The sequence below is a fragment of the Perca fluviatilis genome, chromosome 13 (assembly GCF_010015445.1).
Source record: "Perca fluviatilis chromosome 13, GENO_Pfluv_1.0, whole genome shotgun sequence".
In the NCBI taxonomy this organism is placed as follows: Eukaryota; Metazoa; Chordata; class Actinopteri; order Perciformes; family Percidae; genus Perca; species Perca fluviatilis.
Genome location: NC_053124.1, coordinates 33,419,316 through 33,438,481, shown reverse-complemented (window position 1 = coordinate 33,438,481; position 19,166 = coordinate 33,419,316). Strand labels below are relative to the sequence as shown.

Here is a 19,166-nt window from a genome sequence, read left to right as displayed (position 1 = left end):
ACGTAACGCGAAAGGCTGCAACGTAACACGAAAGGCTGCAACGTAACGCGAAAGGCTGCAACGTAACGCGAAAGGCTGCAACATAACGCGAAAGGCTGCGAGCGTAACGCGAAGGGGCTACTAACGTAAAGCTTGTAAAGGCTGCAACGTAGCAGCGAAGGCTGCAACGTAACAGCGAAAGGCTGCAACGTAGCGAAGGCTCGCAACGTAGCAGCGAAAGGCTGCAACGTAACGAAGGCACCTGGCGGTAGCACGCGAAAGGCTGCAACATAAAGCAAAAGGCTGCAACGTATCATGAAAGGCTGCTGTTTTAAATTCCATAAGCAATTTTTGTAGAATACTGAGAGCAGCAGAAATGCAAAACTGAGTTCGCTTTAGTTTATTTATCGCAAGTTCTATTCTTATCGTGATATCCAACAACTTTATCGCATATTTTCCTTATATCGTGCAGCCCTAACTTAAAGGTCCAGTGTTTAATGTGTTTAGTCGTTCATTATCAAAATCTGTGATGCCCGTTCCCAAACCTGTGTAACTTGTCCTTTTTCATGAATATTTAACCACCAAGATCAATTCCAAGTATTCCTGTTGGCTTGAAATTTTACATTTCCATTCGCGTGACCTGGGGTAGACGCTCCATATTCATGCGCCATCTTGAAATACGTTGGCAGGTAAGGCACATACAGGACATACTGGTATCGTAGAAACATGGAGGACCACACGTGTTCAAAATCCAAATTTCCGGAACAGGAGAAAAAGAAAAAGGAGATTGAAAAGAGCAAGAGACCGGCTTTTTGAAGGCTACCGTAGCTGTAATACGTACTTTGAACTGCGTGGTGCGACAGAGTTGATTGCGATGTACGATCTCAACGCTACATGGGAGAAATTCCCACACGTTGGACCTTTTTTAATTGATGATGAATGATTTGACACACAGATTGCTTTTAACAAATATTGCACCCCTTCCCCTGTGATTTGGATGTTGCACTAGTCCATATTGCGATTTTGATAAAATTGTGACACAAAAAAACAGGTAGCAGCTGAAGAAGTCTGTGGATGCTGGCAGTATTATTAGTGTTGGTGCAGGTTTGTTCTATAAATATAGACAAGTAACACCAAGGGTGGTAGTGAGGTGTTGATAACTGGAAGTAGACTTGTAAGTGAGGAAAGTGTTGCACACTCTGCCTCCATGTGCATTTCTCTATTTTATTTAGAGGACGTTTCTGCCCTCAGGCCTTCTTCACAATAAAGAGTGCAGCTTGTTCTACTAACAACTGTTGAACATAGAAACCTTCAGTGTGCTGTGACAGACAGACATTCATTCATTCATTCATTCATTCATTCATGTACCTGTTATTGCTAAATACATTTATAATTTATAATATTTAAAGGCTGGGTGCTGGATCTCAAAAGTGAATTATCAAAACAAGGGAAGCAAAAAACTTTAGAAAAAGCGCCAAAATGTTGAAAACGCTACAAGAAATTCGAGAAAAACGCTCAACCTTCGAGGAGCCATGACGCAGCGACGCTGGGAGAAGGGACATCTATTCAGAGGGCCTTTTAATTTATTAATAAAAATCACACGAAAGGCAACGATATATTGCCGTATCAATATTTTGTCCCACCCATAATGTTCAGTATTTCCTGACGAAGACGAATAATGCTGTTACGTTTTTTTTGGAGCATCTTTTTAGAGTGCTGGTGCCTTTTTTTTTCTACTTGAGACTGTTAATTGACAATTCGTATGCCATTTTGCCGCGTTATCGAGACGCATAATCGCTTTTTAGCGTGTTTATCAACGCAATTCGCCCGCCGTTGACCTACATTACGAGTGACTTTTCGCCGTAGGGAGTACTATAAAGGGACGTAGGTCCGCGTAAGGAGGAAACCTAGGACTTTGACCCAGGAGAGCCGGGATCCCGCGTGTGGCGATTTTCAGCTTTTTTCTTTTATTTATTTTTTAAGCATTCCCCAATATTTCTGTCCTAAACCCAACCATTTGTTTTCCTAAGCGTGTTTTTGTCGTTATTTTCCGTGTTTTTGTCGTTATTTTCCGTGTTTTTGTCACTTTTTTGTGTTAATTAAGCCTTTCCCTGTGTTCTTTTCCTAAACCCTATTTATTTATTAATTTTTTTAACACGCGTGCAACGTTGTTCTCGCGATAGTACGTCACGTTCTCGCGATAACGCGCAACGTGGCGGGTATGTTTACATCCGCTGTATACAGCGTAGACCTACATGTGGATAGCTGAAAATGCGAACAGATAACACGCCACTTGGCTTTAGGAAAGTGGCGTGTATGTTTACGCAAAGTCACGATGCCACGTTGAAATATTTCACCAGAGATACAGACCTGCCTCACTTCGTTTTGTTGCCTGAAGTTTGGAAGGTGAAGTCGACCTCTGCCTCGAGTGCCGCTGTCAGCCAGCGGCGAAGTGAACTTGTAGCTTTTGGTACGGCCGGGCCGTCTTGTTTGATCACAGTAATGGAGAAAATGGCAGATAAGGCGCCGTAAGCGCGGGCTGCCATCCCCCTGACACCGCGGGCAGAGTGGAATGGATGGAGGGAATGACACAGGAAGATAAAAAAGAGGGAGATACCAGAGGGGCAGAGTGAAGGATGGAGCCGGAGAGACACAAACAGAGTAAATGGAAAGACGGATGTTGGGTACCGATAAATCGAAGGTAAAGCAAGGGGAGGAGTGACAAATCCAGACCAAATCTGATCGTCTGTGGCTTCTGTAGAAGAGCAGAAACATGTTGGCCCTTTTCGGCTTTCTAAGGTTTGCCTCAGTGTTGACTTTTCTTTTATTTGAAGGCGAGGGAATTCCCTTTTAGCCATTGGGAAGCCTGATGAATAAGCTCTTTTTGATTCAACAGTAACGAGGGCTGTAGGCTCCCATGTGCCAGAAAGCTTTAATGCCTTTTTTTTTTTTTTTTTATATTCGTACAGATATTTAAATTGCCTTGACATTTTCACCAAAGCACCATGGCGTCAGTTCTGAGACATGCCCACACAAAGCTCGCTTTGCAACATGTTGCCTTTGGGTAGTGCTTAGTTTTAAAGAAAGGAGAAGGGGGGGGGGTTAGGGAGCGGACTGATTTTTTTAATAAGTATCTGGAAGTGCAGGGATGTCTGTGTGCCTTCTGGGCCGAGTGAGGGAGGTGAATGACGGGGACGATCATCTTCTCGCTGTAGGCCGCTGGTATCGCCGTGAGTGGAGTAAGGTTGATAAGCGGTGACGGAGCGGTAGTTGGTTTTCTCAAACAGCGGGGAGTTTTTGTAGGGCTCTGCTGGATGCTTTTTTGTGTGTGTGGCATTGTTAGGCCTTTTATTTATGACAGGGCAAATTAGACTTGAAAGGAAAGAGAGCGAGAGAGAGAGAGAGAGAAAAAAGGGGATGACATGCAGCAAAGGGGCCGCAGGTCGGAGGCGAACCCGCGGCCGCTGCATTCCGAGGACTGAGCCTCTGTGTATGGGCGCTCGCTCTACCAGGTGAGCTACCCAGGTGCCCCCCCCCCCTTGCTGGATGCTTATATTGAACTTGTCTTGCCGTGGTTGAAGTCAAGACATGTACTCTGTCATTGTTTGAACAGATATAGGGATTCGCGATTTTATACGGACTATAGTGCAAATCGTGCGCGGGGGGGGCTCGCGCAATATCTGTCACAGCCAAAGATGTGTCAAACCGTTGTAGTATTGTGGTGCTGCAGTGACGTCCCAGCCTACAAACCGTATCCTATACAGACTAAAGAAAACGGCTTTGTTTGGTACAGATCCTCAAAAAAACAAAAAAAAACACACTATAATCATTTTAATGTTTTAAATTTTAATATTTTTCAACTGAAAATGAGAATAATGACACAAAATTGATCATTCCCTCCAATGTCATGTATCATATCGCAATATCGGTCAAAACCAAATAAAACATTTTTGGTAACCGCAACCCCACGTCACGCTGCAGTTGCCAATGGACCCTTTTTCACAGCAGACATTTTTGACTTGTCATAGTAGGAAAAGCACAGCTGAAATTTATAACCTTACGATGGTTCAGTTCCATCAAGTGTCCCAGTAAGATATTTCAGTGAGTCAGCATGCACAATTGACCTTTTTCAAGGCAGACATGTTGACATGTCATAGTAGGAAAAGCACAGGTGTGTTCAAAACCAGTAATGATGGCTGCATTCCACTTAGGAGAGGTCCTGGTATTAAACCAGTAATGATGGCTGCATTCCACTTAGGAGAGACCCTGGTATTAAACCAGTAATGATGGCTGCATTCCACTTAGGAGAGGTCCTGGTATTAAACCATTACTGATGGCTGCATTCCACTTAGGAGAGGTCCTGGTATTAAACCAGTAATGATGGCTGCATTCCACTTAGGAGATGTCCTGGTATTAAACCATTACTGATGGCTGCATTCCACTTAGGAGAGGTCCTGGTATTAAACCATTACTGATGGCTGCATTCCACTTAGGAGAGGCCCTGGTATTAAACCATTACTGATGGCTGCATTCCACTTAGGAGAGACCCTGGTATTAAACCATTACTGATGGCTGCATTCCACTTAGGAGAGACCCTGGTATTAAACCATTACTGATGGCTGCATTCCACTTAGGAGAGGTCCTGGTATTAAACCAGTAATGATGGCTGCATTCCACTTAGGAGAGACCCTGGTATTAAACCAGTAATGATGGCTGCATTCCACTTAGGAGAGACCCTGGTATTAAACCATTACTGATGGCTGCATTCCACTTAGGAGAGACCCTGGTATTAAACCATTAATGATGGCTGCATTCCACTTAGGAGAGGTCCTGGTATTAAACCATTACTCATGGCTGCATTCCACTTAGGAGAGACCCTGGTATTAAACCATTACTGATGGCTGCATCCCACTTAGGAGAGGTCCTGGTATTAAACCATTAATGATGGCTGCATTCCACTTAGGAGAGACCCTGGTATTAAACCATTACTAATGGCTGCATTCCACTTAGGAGAGGTCCTGGTATTAAACCATTACTGATGGCTGCATTCCACTTAGGAGAGACCCTGGTATTAAACCATTACTAATGGCTGCATTCCACTTATGAGAGGTCCTGGTATTAAACCATTAATGATGGCTGCATTCCACTTAGGAGAGGTCCTGGTATTAAACCATTACTGATGGCTACATTCCACTTAGGAGAGGTCCTGGTATTGTGCATGCTGACTCACTGAAATATCTTACTGGGACACTTGATGGAACTGAGCCATCGTTAAGTTTATCAATCTCAGCTGTGCTTCTCCTACTATGACAAGTCAACATGCCTGCCATGAAAAAGGTCTATTATGTAACCAGAGATCAGACAGATCAGTGTGTGTTTTGAGGCGGTGTGAGAGTCCCGTACAGGAAACGGGAAACCTCACTGCCTCTATCGCCGCCACAAGAAAGATTTAAAAAACGCCAAACACAAGCACCGAACTGCCCTGGAGTTTGTGTAATAACTGACTTGTTTCCTGCAACAACAAAGCACTCGCCATGTCTAGCTCGTCTCTTTCCTTCCTTCCTCTCTCTCTCTCTCCTGGGAAATAAAGCTGCCTTCAAGTGCAGTCGGAAACGTCAAGATCTACAAACGATATGACAGAAAATTGGTCTGAATACCCCGTAAGCAATGTCCTGCTAAACACATTTAAGACCCCTAAAAACATCTGTACTAGGGGTGGGGGAAAAAATCGATACAGCATAGTATCGCAATATTTTTCGTGGCAATACTGTATTGATACACAGACGCCAAGTATCGATCTTTTATGTTATATGTTTTGGTCAGTGTGTCTGCTTGACAATCCCATTTTGCAGCAATAAAATTGAAGTGAGATGAACAAACAGAGAGATTTATCTTTTTAGATACAACAGATGTTGACAACATTTTCCTTTGGGGACATCATTTGATGTTTAAAATCGCAATAATATCGTATCGTGACATAAGTATCGTGATGATATCGTATCGTGAGGCCTCTGGTGATTCCCACCCCTAATCTGTACCATGTTAAAGTGGATGCTGTATTTAGAATATTTCCAGCGCTCTACCTTTGCTGTCAGACAGCCCTATACGACGGGGAACTGAAGCCGTTAGCTCTGCTCTCTTCAACGCCACCAGACTCCTTTTGACAAGTTAGTTTGTGTTGTTGTGTGACTTTGGTAAATCTGCGCTAACTCTTTAAAAAGACCAATCCCCATCACTTAAACCACACGTGTCAGAACTCGAGGCCCGCGGGCCAAACATGGCTCCTCGCAAACGTTTATCCGGCCCGCGTATCAATTTACGATCACAATAAATTCTGGCCCGCCTAGTTGTTCAACAAAGCAAAAAAGACGGGAAACCATTTTTCAAGCTGCAATTACGCAACATTTGGCAGATTTGCTGACTTTAAGACTTCCCAAACAACCAGAGGGTTCCTATATTCAGGCTGTGAAATAGGTTGTTGTAAGTCAGCTGTGTGGTAGCCTACTTTTTTACTTTGTTTTGCTTGATTTGCTAAATTCTATAATGGGCAATGAACTATTTTTAGCGCTTTATGTCGACCAAACTGTAAGTGAGAAGACTGTATGAGACATGCAATAATACATAAAGAATATTTGACTATTTTACTTACAATTACAAAAATGCACGTCAAACTATACATGGCCCTTGACGCGATTCTCATTTTCCAGTGTGGCCCCTCTAGGTGTCTGCGTTTGGCTACACGGTTTAAGGTACGAATTCCTGTTTTTAAAAAGTTGAACAGCATGTTTTTTTGGGCTGTCAGTTTCTTTTGTAGGAGAAGAAGATAGTGGCAAAGTAGGTTTTGGAATCCATTGTTTTTTTTTACATCAAGGTATTTGGCTTTTAATAATTTAAAGATTTAAGAAGATTTATTGATTCCAACTGGAACATTTGTTCTGCAGCAGCAGCGAATGTAAAAGCTGAGCAGGAGGCACACAAAAAGCACACCCTATTAAACTAATTTGCACGTGTAACTCCGATGATCTTGGACTTCTCAGTCAATATCTGTGGAGACGATAGACTTTATTAAAGCCAGGGAATAGAAACCTACGCTTCTGAGTCAATCTGTAAACTGCTGACTTCTGCCAAACCTCTTCCTTCTATGACAGCGAAGCACATTTGGCAGGATTAGATGCTGAAAACGTATATTTTATTAGATTTTTATTAATACTCCTTTATTACAGTTTTGTTCATACTCTTGGTTTTTACCTTTTTACAGTTTGTTCTTACTTGTTTTCCCTCTGGCCCCGTCGCCTCCGGCGTTAATTAAGTTAATCTTTCCTGAGTTTGTGAAGCCAGAGGGCTTCTGAATGTGTCTTTTCTTGGCAGTTCAAGCGATTATGTCTCTTTCATGTAAACCTGAAGATGTTTTCTCATACTTGGAAACCGTTTGAAGCTTATTTGAGATTCGCAGAGAGGTGTGCAGTCGGTGTGTACAGTGTATAATCGCGTGTGTAATTACAGTCTGCTATGGTGGTTTGAGGGACCGTTTAATAACTGAAGGGCATTAATGGCGTTCTCCATCACAAGCGGCAGCCGTTTGCTCCGCTGAAGTGTCCTTGAACAAGGCATACACGTGCTTTGATTAAATTACTGTAAATACCAAGGATGTAGTAAAGGAACCACATCTATTAGCCTCTCAAAAATATTCCATTTTATTTATAGTGTTAAAGTAAAACAGAAGTTATCTCAGGACCCTTTACAGATAGAGTAGGTCCGGACCACAATATTAAATTGACAAAGACCCAACAATACACACACACACACACACACACACACACACACACACACACACACACACACACACACACACACACACACACCCAAGAGCAAGCATTTGGTGCGACAATGGCGAGGAAAACTTCCTTTAAACAGGCAGAAACCTCAGACAGACCCTGTCAAAGACCCCTATTATCATTAAAAGTGTGCTTTGTAGTCGTGTTTATAGTGTGGCAGGTGGCTGTGGCTCCGCAATGAGAAGGGCAGTTTGATCCTCCACCCATTAAGCCCAGTTCAGACCAAAGATTTCTCGACAAGACAAGTTGAAACGTGTAACTACTTGCAACGCGCCGGTCTACAGCGTTCTGAAACCTGCCAGTTCTACACTAATGAGACGAGACGAGACCGTTATCATCTGCATAGCAGAGACTCTTTGTACTTCCGTTCTAACCAACTTCCGTTCCTCTCTCGTTTTCTCCTTGTCGGCCAGGCTTTTTCACCCCAAGCGCTCGAACTTCCTTTAATTGATAATTAAATGAATATCTTTAGAAACGATTCCCTTGTGTGGTCGGGATTTAAATCAGCCAACCGTGTCTTCTCTCTAACCGTCAGACTCTCTTACCCTGGAACAGGTGGAGAGCAGAAGGAGATTCAGGTGTCGAAGCAGGAAGCAAAGCTGGTCATCCAAGACTTTGACCCCTCTAAGGAATACAACTTTAAGATCATTGCTGTCAGTGGAGGACAGCAGAGCAAACCTCTCCAGGCCAAACATGAAGGTAAGAGACGTTCACTCGTTAAAATCTTACAACCCACCGTAGTACGACTCCACTGATGATGTGATGATGGTGTTAGATTGATGCCAGAAATGACTTCAGATTGGGCAGTTTATAGAAGAAGCACCATACACGTTAAGGTTGTGTAAGTAGGGTTTAGTATGGTTTTGGTTATTTCCAATACCGGTGTTAAAGCAAGACTTTTAAAATGGTGAAACCTTAAGGAACGGCTTGTTTATTGCTAAGGTCATGTGGCCAAATTTAAAATGTAAGAACAATATCTAATTTCACCAGTCAGTTGCTGTTAAACAACCACAAAAAAACACTAGATAGCAGAAGGGTACTTCACAACAACATTGAACGCAGCATGCGCTTATGAGGTGCAATTGTACGCGCCATTAAGTCCCGTCGTTGTCGTTTCTCCGACAACTCCGACAGTGTCTCGCAAAGAGCAGCTTGTCTCCTGTGTCTTTAGCTGCAGACTGTTGGACTTCAGCGTCTGTATGAAACGCACCGGGCGGAGCAGCGGCTCGACCGCGTTGACGTACTTTTAAGAGAGACAACGGTAGAGAGTAGAATGAAAGACCGAATATTTGCGTAAGGATGCAGGTTGGGCGGGTCAAACAACACAGGACTTTCACCCAGGAGCCCAGGTTTGGGTGTCCCGTTCTTGTCCCGCATGTCACTGAAACGTACATTTTGTAACCCCACCCGCCATCTTTTCCTAAACCTAACTGTCCCGTTCTTGTGCCGCATGTCAGCTAAACGTACGTCCCAGGAACTGACGCAAAGAGTCCCGACTAAACCCGTCTAAATATGACTCTAAAGTAGACTTTTTTTCGCGTCAATAACAAATGCCAAAGGCACCTGACCAAGCGTCGCTCTTTGACGCGACGGGAGTGAGAATGTGTTGGAAATACTGTCACCCGTTAGACCGTTAAGCTGTCAGCATTTTAACCGTGTTTAACCCAGCTACTAGCTAACGGTAGGCTAACGTTACCTGCTGTCAGGTGTAACGTAAACTAGCGCCATGTGCAGCGATGCTTCCGTTCCCCCTAACGACCGTTTCGGAGCATCAGAGAGCAGCGCAGGCATTTAAGTGGCACTGAAATGAGGCACCGAAGTCTGTGTTGCTTTTCAGTCTGGTTGATACCGGCCGTTTGGTTTCGGTACCCAGCCCGATGTCTAAGTAAGCGCAATGACCGTAAGGCATTCTGATATAAAAGGTGGCAGTCACATTAAATCCCCAATGACAGAATACTGCTGATGGTCTGATCTCTATGTGACATCAGGCTGCATTTCTGGATCCAATCAGTGATGTCACAGCAGGTGTTTTCCATCAGCTGTGATTGGCACAATACCTGCTGTGACATCACTGATTGGGGTGTGGTTGAAAGCCCAATATACCTGGAGATTTGAACCTGTAGAGCAGCACAGCAATTCTAGCCTATGTAATTTAGTGTTGGAGTTTTGAAGGGCTGGATCCTACAACCTTTTTGAACAGGATTTTTGAAATGTATCACTTCAGGGTGAAAAAAGCCCTTTGATCCAACTACTTACAATATCATGCTGCTCTTCAAAACTAAAGAAAATGCATCATATCAAAGTATCTCTATTGCAGGAGCTCATGTGCTGACACAGGTTTTGTTGTTGTTGCACCACTGAATGAGAAACACTTTGTAGCAGCAAATTTCAGTCTAAATGTGGGCGATGCTGTGTGACATTTAAACAACTTAAAATCATTACTGTTGTTTATTTTTTGTGGCAGCATTCGATTGCAGAAACTCTCCAACGGCAGTCAAGCTAACTGAATAGCCAAGCTTAAAGTTTGGGTTCAACTAAGTGACTGATTTTGGGGCATTTTAGCCCTTTATTTTTCTAGGACAGCTGAGGACATGAAAGAGAGAGAGAAAAGAGAGAGATACAGGCAGCAAAGGGCCGCAGGTCGGAGTCGAACCCGTGGCCGCTGCGTCGAGGAATAAACCTCCATATATGGGCGCGCGCTCTACCAGGTGAGCTAACTCAAGCGCCCAAGTGTTGACGGTTTGACCAAAATAAGGATGCTTCCACACCTGAACAGTTTGGTCCGTTGTAACCAAACTCTGGGGCATTTTGTCGGATAGTCTGGTTGATTTCGGTAGGTAGGAAAGCTCATTCGAAACTCTGGTGCGGACCAAACGACCAATGTCTGGTCCGCCTGAAGACGTGGCTCATTTACTACTTTTTTTTTTATTCTCAATTTAAACTATTTAACCTTGCACATTTTGACTTGTCATAGTAGGAAATGCACAGCTAAAATGTATAACCTTAAAGGACAAAAAATGAACCTAGGGGTTAAGTGTACCTTGTCGACCGTTCTCTGGGACATGTTTTCATGCTAATCGAATGTGTCTCTGGTATGAAACAAGCTAGCGCGAACCGCTGATTAGCTTAATGCTAGGCTTTCCGGGGAAGATGGTAAATCTCTATTTCTACACCACTAACAAGGCTCAAAATAGCACCACACTTCCACGGTAGCATAAAGAGGGCCCCTACGTGTAAACACAAGCATTGAGAACTTTGTAAGTGTACAGACAGTTTATTAAAAAAGACAGTTTATAAAGACCGTACCGTTACTAATAGCTAATTAGCTTATAAACTAGCGTTTATAAGCTAATTACCGTTTTGCGATAAAACTGGTCACATTCGATTAGCGTGAAAACAGATCCCAGAGAACGGTCGACTCGGTACACGTGTGTTATTAACCCCTATAGGTTCATTTTGCGCCGGAATTGTCCTTTTTAAAGCAGAAAGCATCAGTGTGTAAACTGTAATCACACTGTGACTCATTGATCAAAGTAAGTGTGGTTTTTCAGTTGCTGCCCCTTGGCTTATTTCTTACACACAAGCTTAAATGCACTCATATTTTCAGATGTATTATTACGTCTCATGGTATCTATTTTGGTCGATTCTATTCTTAGGGTTTTTTGATTTTTCACTTTTTCTTTTGGTCTGTTCTGTTGTCTTGTTGTGTATGGCGTTCTATTGGTCGATTCAGTGATGGACACGCGTCCCGTCCAGGTTTCTGTGTCGCTCCTCTTTTTCTTTTAATCAGCGTTCATTAATGTAGACTCTTGCACCGATGTGTTCATTTCTTCCAGCTCAATCAGGCGTCGAGATGGTCGAGTCCCAGAGGGGACGAGACGGCGGCGTCGCCGAGGAAAACAACGAGATCTCAGAAGGTAAGAACCGCGGCAAAGGGAAACCAGGTGAAGAGAAACACCGAAACGGGGGAAATGATTGACGCGTCTGTCTGCTGGGAGAGTCTCCCGTCGTCTGGTGTCAAGAGATTCTCTTTGAAAATGCCATGTCAGGAAGACAACCTGTCATTCCAGAAGAACTGCGAAAGTGGGGGGGGGGGGGAAAGCAAGAAAAGTGTCCTGCAACCAAGATGGAGTTTTTAACCACAAATTGGAAAAGACTGAGCTGCACCACGTTCTCTCTTCTCAGGCTCCGTTTTCCAGCATGTAGGCAGCTTTTTCTTTTTGTGTGAAGAACAAGTTTTAAAAGGATTGCTCCAACACTGACATGTCGTTTTTTTTTTTTTTTTTTTCTTTTTTTTTATATACCCTGACCTTTTTCAGGCTGAGAGTTTGAGTGAAGAAAAAAAAAAAGAAAATGTTAGACAAAATCAGGTAAGTGGAAGCTGAAGAGGCCTCAGACTTTTTCTCCCGAACGTCTGATTTCACTCCCGAATCCTGTGGAACGAGTTTAATTCGCCCTGTAAATCAAAGACATCCCCCCCCCCTCCCCCACAACTAGTTCTGTCCGTCCTTTTGGAAACAAAGCCCTTTCGTGATGTTCTATGATTACTGTCCTCACTCATTTTGAAGAAGGAAGATCGAAAGGAGAGCCGTACACGTAATGTTTCCTGCATTCACGCGGCGATTACCATCCAGCCTCATTCCCCAGTAAATTGGAGGGAAAGGAAATGAAACGAAAAGTCAAGCAAGTGCCTGCAACAATCGGGAAATGAATCGAGAGAAGAGTGTGGCAAACGAGCCTATTTTGATGTCGAAGGTGATTGTAAGCGCCCCGTGCTGAAGTGCACAATCAGACACTACGAGGAAAAAAACAAAAAACGGGTAAGCCTGAAGCTCTGAACTGTGTCTCTTTCATACAGAAGCACTGGACTCTACTTTTATCTTACAATCATGATTTTAAATTTATATCTCCACAAAATATGTCAAAGCGTCACAAAAAGAATTTCAATGCTTGTGTCTTGTACCATAAAAGTTTTTTTTTGTCATGTTGTGTGTGTCTGTGTTGTTAGTGTTGTTATAGTGTGCTGATGTACAGTGCTGCTCCTGAGTATTGGAACCCATGCTACAGTTGACTAAAAAGAGGAATAAAAAAATCATCTTTTGGAAATTGATCTTAATGCCTTAATTGAAAAAATTTGGAAAAATACAACCTTTAAGGACACCAATTTTCTTTTGTGAATGAATAATGTATCCTAAATAAATAAATGATCTTTCTTAAAATAAAGGGGGCATAAGTCAGTACACCCCTATGTTAAATTTGCATTGAGAGATGATCTTATGGAAAGTACCCCATGCCAATCTCTAGGTATGGTGAAGGGTATGTGATGATGTGGGGGGGGGCTATTTTAATTGCAAAGGCCAAGGGAACTTTATCAGGATGCATAGTATCCTGGATCCATGAAATAACTGCCCTTTCAAAATAAAAGTCTGCCTGCCTCTATGGGAATTTAACATATACATGTATTTTAAGGAAGAACATTTATTTATTTATTTATTAATGATACGTTATTCATTCACAAAAAAATTGTTGTCCTTAAAGATTGGATTTTTTATTGGATTTTTTTTAAATTAAGGCATTAAGATCAATTTCCAAAAGATGATTATTATTATTCTTTTTTTTTTTATTCCTCTTTTTAGTCAACTTTAGCATGGGTGTGTAAACGTATGAGCACTACTGCATTCCAAGGTCTGTCCCATGTTTTGTTTCCTTATGAATGAACAGTACACAGCCGTGGACGAAATATTGGAAACATTTCAGAATAGCAGCCATGCTTTCATTTCTGTTTGCGTCAAATCCGAAGAATAATTCAAAAAAAACTTTTCGTTGGAACGTCCTGCAGCTGTAGAGCAGGATGCGTTTACCTCGTCGTGTTTTTTTGTTGTTGTTGTTACCAGAAACCTGATGTCGCGCCGTGTTCCTTTGCAGCTTTTTGAAACTGTGTTTGTGTGTGAGTGGTGTTGTGTGTTTTCAAGCCTTGAAACGGAGGAATGGTGTTAATGACGGTGCAGATGGGACTTCTGGCAGACGTCTCAAACCCAAATTACAGCTTCTGCTCTGAAAATCGTCACAGCGGGATACAAACTTGGCAGTTTAAATCTTTTTTTTTTTTTTTTTTTTTTTTTTTTTGGCTGATCTAAATCTACCCAATTAGTGCATCTCAATCAGCCCTGCCACGTGTGTCCTTACCTGTCTGTAGTTTGTGTTGCAGCTTGCTTAGATTTGTGTTTCTGTCTCTTGAATCAGAATGTCAGGGGAAAAATACTTAACATTTGCAACAGAACTTGAGATTCCTCCTCTTCTTCGCCTTATCACTTACAATGCAATAACAGGCTAACTCCTTTTTTTTTTTTTTTATATATTCTTCTCTCGTCAGCAGCCGACTTCGCCAGGAGAGGTTTGGTGATTGGTATTTTCTTTCTCCTCCAGACAGCAGAAACTTTACAAACCTGTCAGGAATTTTCTCTGCCTGTAGCTGAAATTACTCTTGGTCTAACTTAACTCTGAGGTCCTAAGGGTTATTTTAAACCTGTCTTGAGTTTTCATGCAATTACTGATTTTCTCACGTGGCATCGAGCCGTGTAGCCAACCGGTTCTCACTCCCAACTTGTAAAATACGTAAGGCGAGGAAGTATAAAAGCACCACATGTCCTTGTAAGGATGCAGGTTGGGGGAGAGAGGGGGGTGGATGGGTCAAACAAACACAGGACTTTCAGGTTCAGGTTACTTTGTTGGTACTCGTAGGTAAACTAGGTTTACAGTCTAAAGAGGCAGGGCATCCTTAAAACGCTCTAGACCACCACATAACATGCAACTCGCAAAACAGCCCGTGAACATGGATAAAAACCAGTCCATGACCACATCGACTTGTGCAGTTAAATGCAGAAATTCTACAGCTAGTGCACGACCAAGTTGCTTGTGCGTTGTGTGAGAGTAATTCTACAGATGGAGTGATTGCTGCTGGGACAAAACACTTTTTAAATCTTGTAGTTCTACAACCAGGGACTATTAGCCTCCGTCCAGACGGGAGATACTGGAATTCCCTATTCAAAGGCTGTAGGCTATCTTCTGAGATGGCCGTGGCTATCAGCTGTAGTTGTTAAGCATACAGGGATGGGCGGTGCAGCTGGGACTCATCAGTCCGCTTACTTGACCATCTTACAATTTGATTTAGGTGATTCTTGTGCTTAACTGAGACACACCCAAACCATGACACTAAGGAGAAAGCTATGACCCAGGAGACCGGAGTTCTTGTCCCGCGTGTCACTGAAACGTACATTTTGTAACCCCCACCCACCATCTTCTCCTAAACTTCACTGTCCCGTTCTTGTGCCGCGTGTCAGTTAAAGTGATGGTTCGGAGTAATTCACCCTAGGGTCCTTTGCACCATGACCTCGAGCCAAACACCCCCCCACAAGCTTTTTTCACCTGGGTCGAACGTTGGGAGAGTTAGCGTAGAGTAGCGTTAGCCGCTGAATAGCTTAGCGCAGAGGCTAATGGACCCACGTTTGTATCTCGTAAGTTACCCCACTAATAATGCCCGAAATGATACCAAACGTCTACAAGTAGTACAAATAGGTTATGTACTCATAAAACGATGGATTGGAAAGTTTGTAAGTACACTGCAGTTTTTTTTTTTTTTTCTTTTTTTTTTTTTTTTTTTTTTCCTGCTGCTACCTGCGTTAGACGAGTGCTTAGGGCCTATCATTTTACTACACCGAAAAGAGATACAACAAAGCAAATTGTTTTAAATTGATTGTAAAGGTAATGTCTCCAAACTTACCTCTAATATTGCACTTGTCTCCTGCTTATACTACAGCACTTTAAAAAAAAAGTTAAATTAAAAATATTTTTGTTGCATCTCTTTCGGTGTTGTAATTGTAGGCGTTCTAAGCACCTCGATCTCACAGCAGCAACAACAACAGCAGAGAGCAGAAGCCAGCAGGTATGTGGTATTTACATAAACTTCTGGTGCTACTTTCCAATCCGTTTTAAAGGCATAATCTATTTGTACTACATGAACACTTTGGTATCATTTCGGAACGCATAGTGGAGTGGTCATTTGAATACAACGATAGTCCCGCGCTAATAACTCAGCGCTAAACCGCTTTCAATATGGAAACCCAAGGTAAAAGCTTCTGGAAGGTGTTGTGAAGTGACCCTATTTCGAAGCATCACTTTAAACGTACTTCCCGACCCAGAGCGTCCAAGAAGTGACTCCAAGAGTCTCGACCAAGCGTGTCTAAATATGATGCTAAAGGAGACTTTAGAGACGATTTTTGGCCGTGCAGTTGCCGAATCGGTCTTCGTTTCAGATCGGCAAAGGTCAGTTTAAAAGATTTTCGTCCGATTTTGAGAGACTCTAGTCACGCTCATCCCGCTTCCTCATTTCCGGGTTAGCACTCCACCAATCAGACGGGTCATTTGAGTCCAGCTGAGTCCAACTACCGGTCAAATCGGCCGAAACGAAGGCCGACGGACTCGAGTCACCGACCTCGGCAGACTGTCCGACGGCTGATTATCTGCTTGGTGTGTCTCGGGCTCCTGATGTGCACACGACCCTGCCATCTCATGCCCTTTTATGGGAATGAACGGGGCGTTTTACCTACGCTAAATACGAGGCACGAGCTTTCAATTTACGAAGACCTTGAGATTCATCACTCTAAGACAGGGGTCACCAGCACGGTGCCCGCGGGAGGCCCCCAAGGACCACATGAGTAGCCCTCAGGCCTGTTGAATATTGATAGTATCTGTTTCCCACCTTGTTAAGTCATTGTTGATAATTGTGAGAAATCATTAACATGACCAGTGTCTTCACATAGATGAGTAGCATTAATCATTAATAATCATATATAAGTCAAAGCAAACTGAGCACATTTGTTATTTCAGAAGAGTGTATCAAACTGGTAGCCCTTCGTATGACTCAATACCCAGGAAGTAGCTCTCGGTTTAGAAAAGGTTGGTGACCCCTGCTCTAAGAACACACCTGCGAACAATTCTGTGTTTTAAGAACACGTCATGAATCAGACTTTTCGACTTTTCTTAAGAACATATTTTAGAGAGAGTTTGGGAAGATATCGGTGAATGAGGCCCATGGTTCTTTAGGATGGGTTTAGGAACTTAAATGAGTTAAACCCACTGACTGGGTGCTAGCCTTGCTTGGAAGGATTGTAGTGGTTATTTTAAATTTTTTTTTCTTCACCGGCCGGTGACCGGAATTGGCCGTTTTTCACGTGCTCGGCCATGACCGGCGACCGGCAGGTCAGTCTGACATACGCCAGAATTAATTTATATAGTTGTATTTTATAGTGATCCATTCTCTGTTCAAAAAAAAAAAAAATTCTATTAAAGAAAAGTTAAAAATAAATATTTGTGTGTGCTGTAAAGTGGTTAGAAAAAATGAAATCAAAATCGGCCTAGAAAGTTGCAATCGGTGCATCTCTATTTTTTTTTTATTTCTTTTTTTTATATGAAAATATCCAATCGGGAGCGAGTCCAGTGGTAATGCATTTTTTTTTTTTTTTTTTTGGAGCTTGTTTGCAGCGGCCTTCGAAAAAAAGGAAAATACTTTTCAAATTCAATAGCTTGATGATTAAACCACTGAAAAAATGTAATTACGAACATTTCTGGATTGGCTATTTCACCCCCTTCGTGTGTACAGAAATAGGGGAAGGTTATTATAACAGAGGAGCCTTTTTCGAAGCCTGATAGATAAGCAGAATGGAGGACAGCTGCTTCTTTGGCTGCTTCGGCGATTCATTTACCTGGTGCTTTCGGGCGGTGGGCTTCCTGCCCCGTGGCTTCTGTGTCTCTGCCTGGTTTTTTTTGGTCGTCTACGTGTTGGCTTGTTAAATTTGTGGCTTTTTCTGCCATTTTATTTATTTATTTATTTTTTTTACACAATTTTTTTTCTGAGGTTTTGCCGCCTTTCTTCCGGTTGTGTTTTTTTTTTTTTTTTTTTTTTTTTTTTTCCTCTCCCCCCTCCTCTCTCACCTCATCCTCTTTTCCCTCTCTCTGCCTCTCTCTCTCTCTCTCTCTCTTTTTTCTTGCCTCTCTCCCTCCCTCTCTCTCTCTCCCTCTTTTTCTTGCCTCTCTCTCTCTCTCTCTTTCTCGCCTCTCTTCCTCCCTCCCTCTCTCTCTCTCCCTCTCTTTTTCTTGCCTCTCTCTCTCCCTCTCTCCCTCTCTCTTTCTCGCCTCTCTCCCTCTCTCTCTCTCTCTCTCTCTCTTTCTTGCCTCTCTCCCTCCCTCTCTCTCTCTCTCCCTCTTTTTCTTGCCTCTCTCTCTCCCTCTCTTTCTCGCCTCTCTTCCTCCCTCCCTCTCTCTCTCTCCTTCTCTTTTTCTTGCCTCTCTCTCTTCCTCTCTCCCTCCCTCTCTCCCTCCCTCTCTCTCTCTCTCCCTCTCTTTCTTGCCTCTCTCCCTCCCTCTCTCCCTCTTTCTTGCCTCTCTCCCTCCCTCTCCCCTCTTTTTCTTGCCTCTCCCTCTCTCTTTCTCGCCTCTCTCCCTCCCTCTCTCCCTCTCTCTCTCTCGCCTCTCTTCCTCCCTCCCTCTCTCTCTCTCTCCCTCTCTTTTTCTTGCCTCTCTCTCTCCCTCTCTCCCCCCCCCTCTCTCCCTCTCTCTCTCTCCCTCTCTCTTTCTCACCTCTCTCCCTCCCTCTCTCCCTCTCTTTCTTGCCTCTGTTTCTCACCTCTCTCTCTCTCTCTCTCTCTCTCTCTCTCTCTCTCTCTCTCTCTCTCTCTCTCTTTCTTATAATAATTAAATAACCTACATGGCTTAGAGAAATGTATTTGATGCATTGAGATATTGAATTGAATCTTACATGATGATGTGTGTAATGGATGGGAGATGATGAAGATCCACCTTAATAATATTACTATACTATATATATATATATATATATATATATATATATATATATATATATATATCAGCTTTAGCCAGGCAGGGAGCAGCTTTCTGCGGTGAAAAATGGCGACGAGGCGTCGTGATAACGTTGCATTAATCAGGTGATTTAGTTTGTCTATGCAGAGAACAGAGATGCTGCGTTATCAGAGTTTTAGCAGATTGTCTTATTTTGTTTACAAGTTCCAGATGGAGTCTGGAGATGATGTGGGGTACTTACTGTTTACATCTTACTTTCCACACGTCAGCCTGAGGCAGCGAGCCCAGGGGAGAGGCTGGATGACACGAGGTGCTACAGCCGGTGCTACACACATCGTGCACAATAAAAACAAATTTGCCTTCTGCATTTTAGTTTTTGCTTTGTCCCTCCATCGTACCGAACTCGTCCCGAACCGTGATGTCTGAACCGAACTGGGACTTCTGCGTACTGTTCCACCCCTAGTACCTTAAGTCCAA

At 43.0% G+C, this 19,166-nt stretch overlaps 1 protein-coding gene across 1 annotated transcript in view; it reads left to right on the top strand.

The window, feature by feature from the left end:
- The window catches only part of LOC120570939 (collagen alpha-1(XIV) chain-like), a 333,908-nt gene that overhangs the window by 20,933 nt on the left and 293,809 nt on the right, over positions 1–19,166 (top strand). Inside the window, 2 exon segments of the mRNA XM_039819635.1 lie at positions 8,370–8,513; positions 11,651–11,731. Coding sequence (XP_039675569.1) covers positions 8,370–8,513; positions 11,651–11,731 — 225 coding nt within the window.